The sequence below is a fragment of the Aspergillus fumigatus genome, chromosome 7, assembly GCF_000002655.1.
Source record: "Aspergillus fumigatus Af293 chromosome 7, whole genome shotgun sequence".
Taxonomy (NCBI): domain Eukaryota; kingdom Fungi; phylum Ascomycota; class Eurotiomycetes; order Eurotiales; family Aspergillaceae; genus Aspergillus; species Aspergillus fumigatus.
Genome location: NC_007200.1, coordinates 640,983 through 657,317, shown reverse-complemented (window position 1 = coordinate 657,317; position 16,335 = coordinate 640,983). Strand labels below are relative to the sequence as shown.

The 16,335-nt window shown below is 46.2% G+C and overlaps 3 protein-coding genes across 3 annotated transcripts; 2 read left to right on the top strand and 1 right to left on the bottom strand.

The window, feature by feature from the left end:
• Positions 1–8,035: 8,035 nt before the first annotated feature.
• AFUA_7G02380 (alpha/beta hydrolase family esterase) lies at positions 8,036–8,846 on the top strand (the record flags this gene model as incomplete). Its single annotated transcript, XM_741601.1, has 3 exons — positions 8,036–8,350; positions 8,400–8,658; positions 8,716–8,846. The coding sequence occupies 3 exons, from the start codon at positions 8,036–8,038 to the stop codon at positions 8,844–8,846; spliced, it is 705 nt and encodes a 234-aa protein (XP_746694.1).
• A 240-nt stretch (positions 8,847–9,086) lies between these two features.
• On the bottom strand, positions 9,087–14,799 carry swr1 (putative SNF2 family helicase/ATPase (Swr1)). Its single transcript, XM_741602.2, has one exon. It carries the CDS (start codon positions 14,585–14,587, stop codon positions 9,500–9,502), a length of 5,088 nt encoding a protein of 1,695 aa, XP_746695.1. The 5' UTR covers positions 14,588–14,799; the 3' UTR covers positions 9,087–9,499.
• An 85-nt stretch (positions 14,800–14,884) lies between these two features.
• AFUA_7G02360 (uncharacterized protein) lies at positions 14,885–16,325 on the top strand. Its single transcript, XM_741603.2, has 4 exons — positions 14,885–15,006; positions 15,082–15,204; positions 15,270–15,581; positions 15,645–16,325. Exons 2-4 carry the CDS (start codon positions 15,082–15,084, stop codon positions 15,672–15,674), a joined length of 465 nt encoding a protein of 154 aa, XP_746696.1. The 5' UTR covers positions 14,885–15,006; the 3' UTR covers positions 15,675–16,325.
• Positions 16,326–16,335: the final 10 nt, after the last annotated feature.

The following is a 16,335-nucleotide window of genomic DNA, read 5'->3' as shown; positions in this document are numbered from 1 at the left end:
ATGCTACTTCTTAATATTATAGATATAAGCTCTATAGGTAGGTCTTTCTTTATTAGATTTAGCTTTATAAGTAATAAGGGATAGGAGTTCTATAAGTTTATTTTATACTATCTCTAATCTATCTATAAATAACTTAGCCTAGAATTACTAGCTATAATCTTAATAGATAAAGATAATAATTTTTATAATACTATTAAAGTAGTGTTCCCTATTACTTATATAATGCTATGTATTTAATATATTAATTAAAAGATTCTTATATAAGTAAGGCCTCTTATTAAAGAGGAATAAGCTATATTAAATTAGGCTGCTTTTATTATTATTATTAGCTTATAAGTATATATTTAATAGCTATAGATAAGGTAGAATTCTATACTAGGGATATAGAAGAATATTATATACATCCCTATATATACTAAATTCTAGTAAAAATAAGAAAGATTTAAGAATAAGTATAATAGTTAGGCTGGCCGCATGGGAGGAAATTTTCCATGGGATTTCCCTCCCTTTGGGAAATGGGATTCCCTAATTAATAAGGGATTCCCATGGGATTTCCCATTCTTATCTAATGGGATAGGGCTCCCATATCCTATAATAAAAATGGGATGGGAAATCCCAATAGGAATCCCTTATTAATTAGGGAATCCCATTTTCTCTTAGGGATGGGAAATGGGAATCCCATTTTTTAAGGGCTTAGTGATGGGATTCCCGTACCTTAGCCTAAAATAGGAGGGGAACCTAGAGTGGGATTTCCCATTCCCTTCCCTTCCCTTCCCAACGGCCAGCCTAATAATAGTAAGGTATTTATAGATATAATTAGCTATATTAAGCTAGAATAGCTTAATAATAATATAAAGAAGTAATTCCTTTAATACTATACTAGTAACTATTTATATCTTAGTAAGTAAGCTACCTTAAGAGGTAAGAGAAGCTATTAGATATTAAAATAAGATCTTCTTCTATTAACTAGTAATTATCTTATAATATTCTAATCCGTTAAGTATATAGTTTTATATTAGCATACTTAGATTAAGTATACCCTTACTAAGTAGTATATCTAGAAGCCTCTTAGCTTACTATAACCCCTATTCTATAATATATTAATAAAGATAGCTAGAGCTACCCTATAGAAGGTGCTATCTATATATAATTATTATCTACTAGAAGGTACTATTAGGAAGAAGTAAATAAGGCCTTATACTAGTAAGATAAGATATATATTTAGATTACTTTATATTTATATTATTAAAGAATATATTACTATAGGCTGATCTCTTAGTATTAATCTATTCTACTAGTACTAGTATCTCTCTCTAAACTAAAAAGCCCTTTTTATTAACCCTTACCTTCTAGTACTAGTCTATTAGAACTAAAGATTATTAAGCCTTATAGGTGTCTATTAGGCTTAGCAAATCTCTCTCTAGCTAGAGAGATAGCTAGTATATACTATAATCTATCTAAATTTAAATATATTCTATTATAAGAGAGTATTTATATTAATATATATAGAGGCAGAGGCAGCAGAGGTAGAAGAGGGAGAGATTAGCCTAATATATACGAAGATAGTTAGTAGAGTTAGTAAATAGCTTTATTATATCATATTAAGAGAATAAGATATTATAGGGAGAGAATTAGAAGAATTAAGTATTTTATATACCTTAGGGCTAGCGCAGCAGACTTTATAATAGTTAATATACTAGAATCTCTTAAGATATAACTAGTATTCTAGAATTTTAAATAGAGTAATCTAATTAGCTATTAAATCTATCTTATAATATATTTAATTTGTGATTTAAAAGAGAGGAATGCCTATGAGTAATTTTATATAGTAAATCAGAATGATTTTAAAGTTCTATTTTCCTATTATATAATATATTATTACCTGTTTAGGTATGCTGAGGTTTATTACTATCTAGGGTAGTATGGTGTTATCTAAGCTGGTGTGGATTGAACCAGCCCCTATAATAAAACACTTGGTTCGAGCGAGGCTAACTGCCATCTAGTTAAGTAATGTACCTCCGGCTCTATAGTTAACCAGACCTCGTTGTTTGCTTGAGTTCTCTGTCTCTCATTCCTTTTTTTTAGCCGGATCTTTATCTGTATCTAACCCTTTTTTTGACCTTGGAAATAATGAGGCCCACGAGACAGATGGATCTAGTGTCTCTGATCCACTATCGGATGGCCCAGCATATCTATGCCAAAGACTCGGTACTGTATGTACGATAAACGATTGATTATTGGAAAGTAGCCTTACAGACATCCACTTCCAGATTAGTACCTATCTACTTTTCATTTCCTTTGCTTTTTCTCTTTTATCCGTTCCCGGTCTAGCATACCGATCCCATTGGGCTGCTTGGTCCTAGTCTCGTCAATAGTTCCAAACGGAATTTCAATGCATCGTTCACGTCAAGATCGGCCCTTCTCCGGAATCTGGCTTCGCCTCGAGGTTCTCATATTTCTTTTTTTCCCATTCTCGCCTTTCGCCATGATGTCAGTGAGTGCTTCCAAAGATACCACCTTCTGCCTTCAGAAGTCCGATAAACTGAGGTGCGCAGTTCTTGGTAACGAACGGATAGTCATAAAGATGCCATACCTAATCTCGGACAATGACAATGCCCACGGTCAATTTCCCAGCCAGTAGACGACGACTGCTTTGCTCTGTAGTGTACTGATGATGGCATTATCAGCTTCATGCCTCTAGGCAAGTGTTGTCCATTATAGCTCTCTCAATCAGAAACTAAACCTTCCTGAGTGCTTGGCGCAGTTGTCGTAATGCCTAAACGGGAAAGCGAAGATGGGGCTGGACCGTAAAAGAAAGAACATCTAGAGATAGAACGAGGCAAATATGTGCAAAGTTGCATCTGGCACTATCTTGAGGCTAAGGTACGGAGTACATACATTTCCTAGGGCAAGAACTTTTTCTAAGTAGAAAGATATCTATTGTCCAACCATGATCCAGCTACCCATAACTCTGTAATTATTCTTGAGAAGATCTAGATCTTGACTTACTTACCAGACGTATAATCACCTCACAGTGTCCCTTTTCGTAGTATACAAGGATGACTCCTTTCTTCCAGGCTACTACCTTAGTATGTGCGTATGTATCCGTTCCTAGCAGACTTTCTTTGTCTCTGTATCTTCGACTGTTGCTGGTTCACCGCTATATAGTACGAGGCAATTTATGGCAAGTTTTCCCAATCACATAGAGTGAGATGAATGACAGACGACGATCTACTTCAGATCAACCCCCGCTTTCCATTCTCCTCCTGGGGCCTTTTCCTTCGTTTCCGTTTCCGTTTCTGTTTCCTCGTCCATCTTGCATGATCATCGCATCATCACAGTTTACTATCTGCTCGGCAGGCATAAGGTGCTAAAGCCTTGATTATAACTTTGGGCAGTCAAGACAGCAGTTGCTTTTGTTCTCACTTCGCTTTCCTCTTCTCCCCCTCATGTCATTTCCCCAACATGCGGGTGAGATTGGCCTTCAGCACGTCCATCTGATGGCGGGAAGGGTTCCATCAAACAGTTGTGACCGTTGAAACCTTGTCATTGCATTGGGCAGCGATCTCTTTCTGAATGTTGGCGCGGATTTAATCCTATCCTTAATTATATGTCTCAACGAATGTTGTGAAGTACCTCGGGGATATGCCTTTCCACTCCGTACTTTTATGACTCGTCTAATATGGAACTGATGTCTCGGCCAAGCCTGCAGGATCTGCAATCGTAAATCACACTTACCGCACACCAAAGCGAAATAGTGTGTGGGCTAAACTACCTAGTCTCTGCAAAATGCAAATTGATACCACCGGCTGAAATTGATAAACTCTTTTATTATTCTAAGCGGCTGGCATATCTACCTCAAAATACTGCAGGTCAATAGAGACAACGATAGCCCTTCATATTGACTTCCATGCACCATATCAGTATCTGGCTGACTGTACGAAATCAGTGAAATGCCCAGAATGGAAAACCCTTGGTAATGTCCACTATGGTCTAAGGCCCGGATGTGGAGGATCCATCAGACCTCTTCATCACTACTGGACTACGAGGCCAGTAGTCTGACTAAGTAGGCAGCTACTTTCTCTCAAGGTACTTTCTTGCAATGCACTTGTCAGTTTGTAATTAATCCTATGGGTGGACTCTGGCAGATATTCACTCATGCTTGTTATTTGAAAAGCAGTTTGGATGCCTTTGATCCTCTGAAGCTGCTAACTTATTCCTGATTGGTCAAGTAGTGCTTCTTATCCTCCCTAGTCCTCGTGGCCCATTTCTCATAGATAAGTAGTGGTTGAGTGTTGCTCTGTTGTTTCAATGAAAAGTCAACGTGCATTGCCCTCCAGGCTCCATCACTCTCTGCAACGGAGTATTCTCGGCAGCGACTGAAGAGGTTGATCCAATCGCAACACAGCCCCTCTATACTTGTTGCTTAGTCTCCTCCATGAAACTCGACGGACATGGAGAATACCTAATACCATGAAGTGTGATGCATTGAATTGCTATCATAATGGCTGGAATCGACTATAGATACTGTCCTAGTGTGTGAACATGGACGGGGTATATGATACAGCTCGTTCAATATAGCTTGATATGTCTTCATTCGCCCTTCTTTATTACGGCATTGCGCCTTTGACACAAAAGGTAGCGCGATCCTGATTGATGAATGAAGCGATGCAATGGAAAAAGCAATCCTTGAGATATCGCCACTCCATCGCCATCACCAGCAGCAGCAGCAAAAGGCATCTTCGCCCCTGGTCACCTGTACGTCAGTCCTAGGAATGATACTAATAATCGATTAAAATGCGCCTGCGGGGATTTTGCAGGAAGCAACGACGGTTTCAGGGCCAGAGTAAACTCAACAGCCTCGTAATCACTCGTCGGCATCTGCTCGGCTCGGTAGTCGAACTGACCGTGAAATCCTACAGGTTGACAAGCCCATTGTCGCGGATGATCTGCATGCCCCCAAGCAATGGCTGACGGCACGCTAGCTGAAATGACAAGTTTGCCGCTGGACTGTCGAGACTGTGGCCAAAAGTGGTATATGCAGAGGACTCGGAAAAGATGACCCCGGGTAGAATGTAGAATAGTGGCGAGCACCACATGAAGGTTGGTAATAGTTGTGACCAATCGGGCTGTGAGAAGGGTGCATGTGTCGCAATGCTGACCCTGTATGGAAAGGTGAATTGAGGCTGTCTACTCCGTACCTAAGGCAACGATCTGGCATCTGGCCAGGGCCCCTGACTAAGGGGGCATCCACAGTAGTTAGATGTTTAGCTGATTTTGCTTGCCCCCATTGCTGTTCTAGACGTATGTGTGACGAGGTACTATTCTGGACTGCAAGTGAGCTGTCCCTACCTTGTTTCTGAGTCTGTGAATTGATGTCTACTTCCGAGGCTGATCACAAGCAGATCAGTAGGCCGTAATCACCCGGATTTGGAACACTTCTGGCCCTACTGTTTGCGGCTGTCAGAGCCGAAGACCTTTAAACCCCTCAAACTCCCCTGTTTGATCATTGATCACCATGATTTCCAAGGTTCCAATTCTCTTCCTCGGTCACTATACTGCATTTGTTGTCATATCCGATCCCTGTTGAAGCTGTTAAACCTTAATCTACTCCATTACAGGACTGGCTTAGATAGAATTCATCGGCATAAACTGCTCTGCATCGCTTCTATTGTCCAGTCGCAGTTCCCAGTATGCATTTCGGACTGCCGCTTATTCATAATTTGAGCCAGCCCGAGTAGACTCGACTCCATGCCTCTACTGATTAGTCTCCCCTCTCCTCCTCTCGGCCATACCCCCATAAGACGATGACGATGATCGAAAGTGCGGAGACCATGCTGACTTAAGGTTTAAGACAAGAGTTCCTCGTTGCTTGTGGGTCGCCATTTACCACTCATTGAACAGACAGCCCTGTTTGGGACGCTTCTGGTCACTCGACAACAATTCCAAACTCAAATTCACATCAATTGTACCTTGGAACGTTGGAATGTTTCACATGGTTTAGAATAGAGTCATAGCTCTGACCGAGCTTCCACCATTGCGGTGTCCCACAAACGTCCCCCGAATATGGTGAGACATTGGGAGGTCTGGTTCAGCCGAGGGGTTTTCCCTCGAGGTGTTCCATACTCTGAGAGAAGAGTTAGTTAATCCATTGCCCCGAGTGTTCCGATTTTGGCTCCCAGACCTTTATTGTTGCGAGGCTGCGATCCTGCGGATCAGTGGGCCTCGCCTCGTGGTCGACAGCATCGTGACTTAGGCTCACCCTCAGCGCTCCGCGTTGAGGGTGAGCCATGGCGAAATCCACCAACCACACCGAATTGACCATTTTGGACTGAAAATCATGATTATGAGGCTACACTAGGGGCTATCTATTAGCAAAAACAACCATTTGTATCTGCTGCATCTGCTGCATTCTCTTTATATATTTAGTGGTGTTGTTGGTTTACCATGCCCTTTCTCCTATTACTGTTGTAAATGTCTCCTTTGCATAGCACCATCTTTAATCTTCCGAGACACAATTGATTAATCTGAATCTCATAAGAACCAGGTATCAAAAAAATCAGCAGATGCAGCAGATAAGAATAATTATTTCATTTAGAAAGATAGCCCCTAGTGTAGCCCCGGAATCATGATTTCATTCAAAAGAAGGTGGATTCGGTGTGTGGTTGGTGGCGCGTTAAGGGTGAGCGTAAATCACGGATAGTTGGAGGCCACGGACATAACTCCCAGATTAGTCACAAATGGCTCCAAAACCGAACTCAGTGGTGAAACGAATTAAACTTCGCAAGCATTTGCGGTTCAGCATCGCTTCGGTAGTTCTGTATATGCCAACTCCCGTTTGCCTGCCTCCATCTCCAAAGCTGCAATATCACGCAACCTGAAGCACTGTACTGTGTACATGGTAGGGGACTTCTGTAAGGTATTTTTTCATCCTGTTTTGTGACCATACAGGACAGAGTCGGCCGGTTCCCTTCCACACTTCTTCAGTTACCAAAAGAAAACATGTGCTTCACTATCTTGTCCCACGTGCTATCCTAAAACCGATCAGCTTCCACATCTTGCAAGTCTCCCCGTTTGAGTTGTCATTTCTTCTCCTCGTATGAGCCTATTCAGGAATTGATCACCTCGGCTCACATGCCTTGTGGCCATGTCAGTTAATCATTTTGGTCTTTGGTCGTTTTGGGAATCTTTCTGGGGAGTGGTGTAGAGCATGTAGGGCTGCTAGTGGCGTTTTCTGGCTCTCACACTAAGGAGTGATCAATACAGTTAAGTAAAGCACGAGCATTGGTCAAATGTCTTCAGTGAAATTTGCTCACTGATAGGGACTTGGCTTGTCCTGGTCTCCCTTGTAAAAGATAGCAGCATGTTGATGTCCAAGAGTCAGAGCAGTGCTTGTCTCAGGTTTGCGTCAACTTCTCTTGACAAAGACATTGTAAGGTTTTATTGATCAGAGAAATTGTCTCCTTCCTAGCGATGGTCGGCATTTCTATCAACGCTACTCATTTATCTGTTACTTAGGGCGACGACTTTCTGCTAGTCTATTGAGCATATGTGCTTCTGCCTCCTGCGCCAAACTCAAAGTCTGTTCTGTTTATGAAACGGCAGGCAATTGTTATTTTGCACTTCTGCCAATGCCCTCCTCATCTATATTGCTGCATCTATATCCAACCAAAACTATTTCTCGTCGTCTCATGATGATGGCGTCACTCAACTTGCACCTTGTTAATGAAGCGCGTAAAGTTGCAATTATGGTGTACCCCTCTCCTTACGGTATGCACCCTAAGCCTTCAGAGTTAGACTAACGCTGATATTCAGCAGAAGGCACCAGTTTCCTGCAATCGTTGGCTGGGTCTCAGTGAAAAAGGTCGAGAACTCGAATTGACAGTCAAAGCGTAACTGTGTCTTTTCCCACGCCCAGCTGTCCTGTACATACCAATTGTCCAGATCCGGCAAATGGTTCGCAACGTGAACCAAGGCACATTATTACCGCCCTTCTCCCTTGAAATGTCAACAAATGCTATCGCAATCTTTGGCAATGAAGGTACACTTCGATATCTTGCTATCAATCGCCAGTCTGGCTACAGCCACTGCCTCAGCAGGCTGTGGAAAGCCATTGCCCAATGATCAGGGTGCCGAAGGAATCTATCCAACGGACTTCACCACATCAGATGACACTCTTCGGCCCTATATCATCCACATTCCGTCGAACTATGACGAGAATAGAGCAGTCCCGCTTACTTTCTCTTTTCATGGGAGGTCAAAAACCGCGGAAAGTCAGGAGCAGCTTTCGCAATTCAGCAATGAAGCGTGGAATCCGGATGCTATTGCGGTTTATCCCCAGGGGCTTGATGTACGTGTCTCGAACTCGTCCTAAGAGGTCATTATCAATGTACACACAGAACCAATGGCAAGGAGACCCAGATTCTTCTGGAGTCGACGACGTGGCATTCACCATGGAAATGCTCGACAACTTCGAGAAAAGATACTGCATTGATTCTTCCCGTGTCTATGCCGCCGGTAAATCAAATGGTGGGGGCTTCACAAATCTCCTAGCCTGCGATCCCACGGCCTTTAAAAGTATTGACTATTGCGGCATTTGCCCCCGTTTCGGGTGCTTACTACCAGGACGTACCCGAGGACGCCTGCAATCCCGAAAGGGTGCCGATCAATTGTAATCCCCGGATGGTGTCCAATCCCGATCATCGAGTTCCACAGCACGGCCGACACGACAATCCCTTACAATGGAGGTGGTAGACGCGGAGAGTGTTTACCCTCTGTGCCACATTTCGTCTGGGAGTGAGCAAAGAGGGACCGACTCGAGTTGCAGAAACAAACTACAGCGGTAATGTCCTGGAGTATCAGTACGGCCGGGGAGAGGCCTCTAAATCTGTAACTCATTATCTCATTGAGGGACCGGGTCATGATTGGTCTAGCGTAAATCCAAACAGTGATAATCCCGAAGGGACTTTTCTGGATGCGACACCCATTATCATGGACTGTTTCAGTCGCTGGACTTTGTGATAGTCTCGGGATCACCTGGATCCAAACTACCAATTCAATCAGATCATGGATACATTGCTCCAGGATATATTTCGAAATCCACAGGACGTGGAGAGTATTCATTCGTCTCATAATAATAAGCACATCGACGATCCAACTGATCTAGAAGGCTAAGTAAAACGACTGTCCCCACCATCACCTATGCTTTCCCTGCCTAATACACACAGGACGCCTTTAAACCGCGTATCTGTTCTCTAGTCTCCGTCATTCGTCGACTTTTGTTTCAAGCATACGCGTCCACGTATCCAAATCCAGGACGCGACGAATCAATACACATTATAACATAAATACCACATCATACACCGGACAGCGTGTAATAACAAAAAAAAGGCGGAAGAAAACACAATAGTAATACAAGCAGGACTGACCGATCCTCGCAGTCAGCCCGTATATGCAGTCCAACGAGTAGAAATCAAACCAGGCCCGCAGAGCCCGCACATTAGCGACGCCTCTTGCTAAGGCGATGTTCTTTGCCCTTCTTGGACTTCTTCTTTGTCTTATCGGGGGGGAGAACAAGCGGTTCATCCTTCATGTTCCATTCCATGAAACGCAGGAGATAGTCGTCGATATGACCGGGTTGAGGCTCGACATCTACTGTCTCATCCACACCATGGATCTGGGGTGTCGTGATGAGCTGCGCCCCAGGCGTCTCGCCTTCTTGGGGACCAGTGGCCAAGGGTGTGCCCACCTGACCGGGTGTATGCGAAATGCTGCGATCCCCGAAGTCGTCGTTGTCAGCCTGTTCCATCTCCTTCTGGGCGTTCTTGGCCGCATCGATATCCTCCTTGTCCTCGGCCTGCTCGAAGACCCGAGAGCCACCTGTGGCAACCCGGCTGGATAAGACGCGGTCCATGGCGGCGCTGGCTTCATCCTGTGCTTCCGCTTCCTCACCGATCATGTCACGGACGTCCAGCTTGGTGAAGTAGTCTGTAGTGAATTCACCCTCCTGGATGACGACATCATCTAGCATTCTCTTCTGGTTTGCCTTGCGGAGAATGTTCGATTCAATAGTATGCTCCGAGACGAACCGGTAGATGTGGACGTCGCGCGTTTGTCCAATACGATGGCACCGATCTTGGCATTGCTTGTCCATGGCCGGATTCCAGTCAAGATCGTAGAAGATCACGGTATCAGCGCCCGTCAGGTTGATCCCCAAGCCACCGGATCGGCTGGACAGAATAAACACCAAGATGCGGTCGTCGTTATTGAACCGGTCGGTGAGAATCTGGCGCTGCTCCACTTTGGTTGTACCGTCTAGTCGCAAGTACCGGTGCCCATGGATGTTGAGGAACTGCTCCAGAATATCAAGCATTTTGGTCATTTGCGTGAATATCAAGGCTCGGTGACCACCGGCTTTAAGATCCCGTAGCAACTTATCAAGCCTTTGCAGTTTCCCACAGTCGTATTGCAGCAGCCTCTTGTCCGGAAAAGCGATTGAAAGACGCATCTGGGCCTCATGGAACGGATCATAAGGAGGGAAACGCTCCTTTTCGGTTAAATAACGGGTTTCAATCGGAGTCAAAGCTGCCTCTGTGATACCAGAGGCAACTGCAGCCGGCGTAACACAGGCGAAACGTCTGACGTAACCATCCATGGCTTGGGACCGCTCTTCGATGGACAAAATCATCGATGCAAGAATGGATGACCGATTCGACAACCATTCCGCGAGAGACTGCGTTTGGGGACGACCACCCAGAGTTGGTTTCTGCTTGCTATCCGCAGTGAGGAATTCGACGAGACTCGTTCCATACACTGGTCGACGGCCATGGCGCTTCGATTCGAAGTAGAGACACCGTTCCAATTCCGCCATCCTGCGTTTTCTGGCGTCGTTCTCCAAGGCTTCTAGTGTGGACTGCACCGTAGAACCGTCGAACATCATTTGCCAGTTCGTGCGCTTGTACTGACGTTCCCGAAGTATGTTGAAGGGTCCGTAAGCCATAAGCCTAGTACTATCATCTGCCAACCTCCGTGAGATATCTTCTCTCGAGATAGGAACCAGATTGAGAAAGTCCAGATCCAGCTTCGTGAGGGGATGTTCATATAGTAGCCGCCGCCGAACGAGTTGTTCCTTGCTTGCATATTCAGTGGCTACGGAATGATGCATCACAAATGATGTCGATATCTGCCGAGTCTCGAAGAGATCCGGGTGGTTGCAAACCTTGCGCAGCTGCATCAAACAGTTAATAATCGAAAGGTAATTACCAGATGCAAGAGTTTCTTTGGTTTGGGCCATGGACATAAACCCATCGTATAAGAATCTCTGCCTTTTCGAAAGTCGGCAATAGACGACGTGCTCGTACTTTGCTGGCATCTGCTTCTCGACGTCGGCTTTGAGGCGGCGCAAGATATAAGGACGCAAGATGGTATGGAGTTTCGTAACCACTCGTTTTGTCTCATCATCCATTGTTTCTCTACCATGCTCCAATATTTGCTCTACGGGGCGGCGGAACCATTCAGAAAAGTTCCTGAGATCCGCAAATCCCTCAATGCCAGTCCCGTCACCATCAGAGGGCATCAAGAAGAAGAGGAGGGACCATAGTTCGGTGAGATTGTTCTGGAGCGGTGTACCTGTAAGAAGTAGCCGTGCGCGGGTCCTAAAAGTGAGCAGTGTCTGCCACTTTTGAGAGCGGAAGTTCTTGATGTTATGAGCTTCATCAAGAACCATATAATGCCAATTCCTTCGTTTCAGGACCTGCTGGTCCTGCAGCACCAGTTGATAAGAAGTGATCAATACATTCCAGCTCGTATCGTCGGTCCAACCCTTGCGCTTCTGTCTGCGTTCCTCTATGCTGCCATAGTAAGTCATTATCTTGAAACCAGGACACCATTTCTTGAATTCCATCTCCCAATTGAGAATCACACTCGTTGGAACGACAACCAAATGTGGACCCCAAACCTCATGTTCCACGGCCAGGTGTGCAAGTAAAGCAATTGTCTGAATAGTCTTGCCAAGACCCATTTCATCGGCAAGAATACCATTGATGTGGTTGTTGTAGAGTCCAGCAAGCCAGTCCAACCCATAATGCTGATACTCTCGCAGAGTTCCCCGGAGTAGATGCGGTATCGGCGTCTTCAACCCAGGAGCGGGGGATTCACTTGGCTGAGGCGGCTTTTCCCCGGGCGCTTCGAAAGAAGAAATAGACTCGGGTTCAGAGGGTTTTGTGGCAAGCGTACCAGGAGATGCTTCGCTAGATGCCCCTCCATTCTGGCGGAGTTCTTGCTCATCCAAGTTATTGACCAAAGGGGAACACTGCTGGCGATGGCATTCCCCCATTGCATCACCCCGTTTGTCAATAGCAACCAAATCTTCAAGAGGGGCTGAAGCTTCGAGGGGTGCTGGACCTTCGGAAGGAGCAGCAGCAGCCATGTCTGTATCGACCACTTCAGCTTGCTCATCTGGCTCTTCATCAGGAGTTTCAGTTACAGGAGAAACCTCGGCCGTTGACTGAGAGATAGAAACCGAGTTCGATGGACCATTCGGAACCAGGGAAACTTCATCTGCATCCTCCAGTTCCTCATCGCCGTCCTCATCGACTGAAACAGATTGCCCGTCATCGTCGAAACCAGAGCCACCTTCATGATTCGAAACAGCTAAAGGATCATCACCTTCATCGTCAAAGCGATGAGCATCATTCAACACGCGATCTTTTGATGAGAAGAATCCTAATAGCCCCGGCCCATCATCGCTTTCGTCATCTGAGTCTGTGCCGTCGGCATCTCCATCCTCATCACTATCGCCCATATCATCATCCATATCCGTAGATTCGTCTTCGCTATCGTCGAGGAGCATTGGATCGACTTCGTCCAGTTCAATCTGCTCCAGCGGCGTTTCGCCCTGAGAGTCGTTGATGTCCTCTATATTCTGAAGTATATGTGAGGTACGTGTGCCATCGGAAGACTCACTAGTGTCGGAAGCCACGGATTCACGGTCTGAAACCAAAGAGGACTGGGGCAAATCAGCATACTTCTGCCGGAGCTCCTCCGCTGTCAAACCCTCATCATCGTCAACTTCGTCTTCATCCTCGGTTTCCGAATCCGTAGAGGACATGTTGCTTTCGTCCTCTTCCGCATCGCTGGTTGTTGCATCCGTTCCACTCTCTTCAGCATCTGTTGAATCAAGGAAATCGCTGCCAGTCTCTCCAAGAATTTCCAGACGTCTCTTCTCGAACAGCATGGTAGATTGTTTGATTGCGCGATCTAGAGCCCGCTGGTCCTCCACTTTCCGCTCTTCCTCCCAGCGTGCTAGACGCATCCGATCAACCTCCGCCCGGGCCAAGTCGAACATTTTCTGAAGATCCCTAGCCAGTTGCTTGCGCTTAACGCGCACCTCTTCCTGTTGTTCTCTAAGAATATCCTCTGGGCGCTTATTGCGCTTCCTCCACGCATCAGCACACCACTGAGCAAGAAGTCTCGCTGTATTGCGATGGCGCCGGTGCTCCTGGTCAAGAAGCTTCTTGAAGTACAAGGCATGAGCGACGAGGTGGTCTTGGTGCGAATATTGTTGCGGTGGTTCTTCCTGTTGCTCTGGTAAGTAGGCGGAACATACTTCAGGGCTCAGAAGACCGCCAGGCTCTGTGGCTTCCAAGACTCGACATCTCTTCCGAGCTTCCACGAGTGCTGCCTCGGGTGTAAGCACTGCACCATCTTCTATTCTGCCTTCCCCGCTCTCAAGCCATTCCCTGAAAGAATTATATTTCCGGGGAGGAATCACATGGGAAGGATGCTGAAATCCAATAACAGGCTTCTTGACTTTAATTCGCAACCTCGGCACCCGCTGACCCTGTTCGTCTCCTAAGTCAGTCTCACCCCCGATATCATTCCATAGCTCATCGATTCCGATTGTCGGCGTTGAAGTGACATTCGAGTGGGACCGCTTCGATCGTGCGTTGTGCGAAGTAGGGTCATTAGGGGCTGAAGTAGCTGAACTTTGAGATCTCGTCCGTGAAGGTGTTTGCCTGGGTGGTGATCTTGAGATACGGCGTCGCCTGGCACTTGCGCCCCTGGGAGTCGCAGTCCTCGGCGATCCGGTCGTTAAGTTGCCACCAGTATGTTTCCCATTTATACCCGACTGTGACACACTCATAGACAGGGGTGACGAAGCGACGACCTTCCCATTACCGGACAGGTTCTTATTTACGGTAGATCTCTGCGCTGCACGCGTTTTTCGCTTGTCTGACGGAGGCTGCAACTCAAGGGGGATCGCATTGACTCGGGAAGACCTGCGCTTCCCATCCTGCAGGAATGAGGTCGGCCCATCGACACCCGCTTTCTTCCAGGGAGGCGACGGTGGTCTGGGTGTTGAACGGCGTGAATTATCTGGTCCTGCAAGCTTTCGTCTTTTTGACGGAGGCCCCTCGATCGAATCGGTTGGGACTCCGTTTTCCTTAGACTCAGATGGGATTAACTCGCGGTTCGCGGAATCGGGTGAATCGCCTAATGCAGATGTATTCAAAGATTTGTCTTCATTCTCATGATTCACGCGTTCATCGTTGTGGTGTGATAGACCATTCAAACTTCCGTCTTGCATGTCTTGTTACCACGGACGACAGGGGCCCTCTTTGCGGCTGACCTCAGTTTTCCCAACGAGGACGCGGTCGGAAGGGATAAATTTAGCATCAATAGATAGGTATGAACTGGTAGAGATGCCACAGAAAGTTTGGCATAGTTATCGGCACGATAGCGTGGCTGGTAGTTGAAAAAGCACCTTGATCGACAGAATGTATGAAGAAGTGGTTTTTTCATCTGGTGACGAGTACGAGGAGACGTGTATGTAAGCGCGCGGTATTTGGCAGCTAGTTGCCTGAGGCGGTAAGGCTCCCTCACTATCGCTTCCGCAAACCTCCAATTAATCCGAACCCTGTCATTGCACCTCCATTCCCTTTGAGTGAGCGTAATTGACCTTTTTTACCCCCCAACTCTCCAATTCGGCGTTAACACAGCAGAACGGTAAGAACCCATATCCGCGCCTACTTCAATGTCGAATTCTATGACCCCTTAACTGTCGCTAAGAGTCACACGCAGATGCTGTCCTCACGGATTTTGACACGGCGCCTGCCCCCGGTTGCTGCTCGCTTTACCGCTCCGCGCGCCTCGTTCTCACAAGTCCGAAGCCTTTCTGCAGCTGAGATTGATGATCCTTTGCAGGTATGTTGTTATTCGTGCCCTGGCGCTGGATCTTTCCCTAATTGACACCTTCTGTCCGCTTCTAGAACGGAGGTTATCAGAATCCCCCTCGTGTGAAGCGTGCTTTCAGAGACCCCTACGGCGACTGGTGGGATAAGCAGGAGAGAAGGAATTTTGGCGAGCCCGTTCACGAGGAGAATGAAATCCTCGGCGTCTTCAGTCCCGAGCAATATACACATGTCACACCCCGCAAAGGCCTGTTCCAGATTGGAGCTTTCATCGCAACCTTCCTTACTCTCTGTGGTGTCGTGAGCCTGTACTACCCTGACAAGCCCAGCGTGCCTCAGACTTATCCCGGCGGCTTGGAGAAGGAGCTTGGAGGTGCGCGTGCTGTTCCGGTACGTTTATGAAACCTGTCTTGGCACTGGTGGCATGAGAATTGTACTGACATCGATATACAGGCTCGCAAGGCCGGTGAGGACTCTTGGTAGTGGTTTGATTTCATATTGTGTAAATACTACAGTGCAGTTTTTCTTTTACGGTTTCAATCAAAGGTCTGAGTGTCAATTCATATAAGCGCGGAAGGACAATTCTGTTCCCAATCATTGCGGGATGGAGCAATTGCTCATACTACCAGCTTTGAATACCCGGGTTCCCTGTCATATGTGGGATAAGACATCTGTGTTATGTCGATGTCGATTATTGACTTGTACTTGTCCATAATGTAGCACGTCCCGAACCAAAGCAGACAAAAACTCTGCCGAATCTGGCCATTGAGAGAACAGGACGATGGATGGATATCAGGATCCTAGGGCGTCAAATTACTACAAAGGCATCAACAACTTCCCTCAATTGAAATCACTCCAAACCGGATAAAGAGTAGATTAGAGACCGCTGTGGGACACCATACTGAAGTATGCACCAAGGGCAAGGTATTGCATGTATCATTTCAGCCGCTTTCATATTATGTGCGCCTCAACAATTCACGTATTGTGGTTCAATAAGCGGTCAATAATAATCATCATAGGAATTTAGAGACTTAGGTCGCAAGTACGGCCGGCGCTTTGCTGAGTGGTGCGACACTGTCCGAGGCTCTTGGGCAGAAGGGCCACACTATTAACTACGTCAGTTGATCGGGAAGCTTTGTGTTTC

Excerpts from the sequence above, each read along its gene's own strand:
- swr1 (XM_741602.2), bottom strand. The coding sequence starts at position 14,587 with ATGCAAGACGGAAGTTTGAATGGTCTATCACACCACAACGATGAACGC.
- AFUA_7G02360 (XM_741603.2), top strand. The coding sequence starts at position 15,082 with ATGCTGTCCTCACGGATTTTGACACGGCGCCTGCCCCCGGTTGCTGCT. Across the intron at positions 15,205-15,269 it reads AGATTGATGATCCTTTGCAG|AACGGAGGTTATCAGAATCC; the intron begins GTATGTTGTTAT and ends GTCCGCTTCTAG. Across the intron at positions 15,582-15,644 it reads GAGGTGCGCGTGCTGTTCCG|GCTCGCAAGGCCGGTGAGGA; the intron begins GTACGTTTATGA and ends ATCGATATACAG.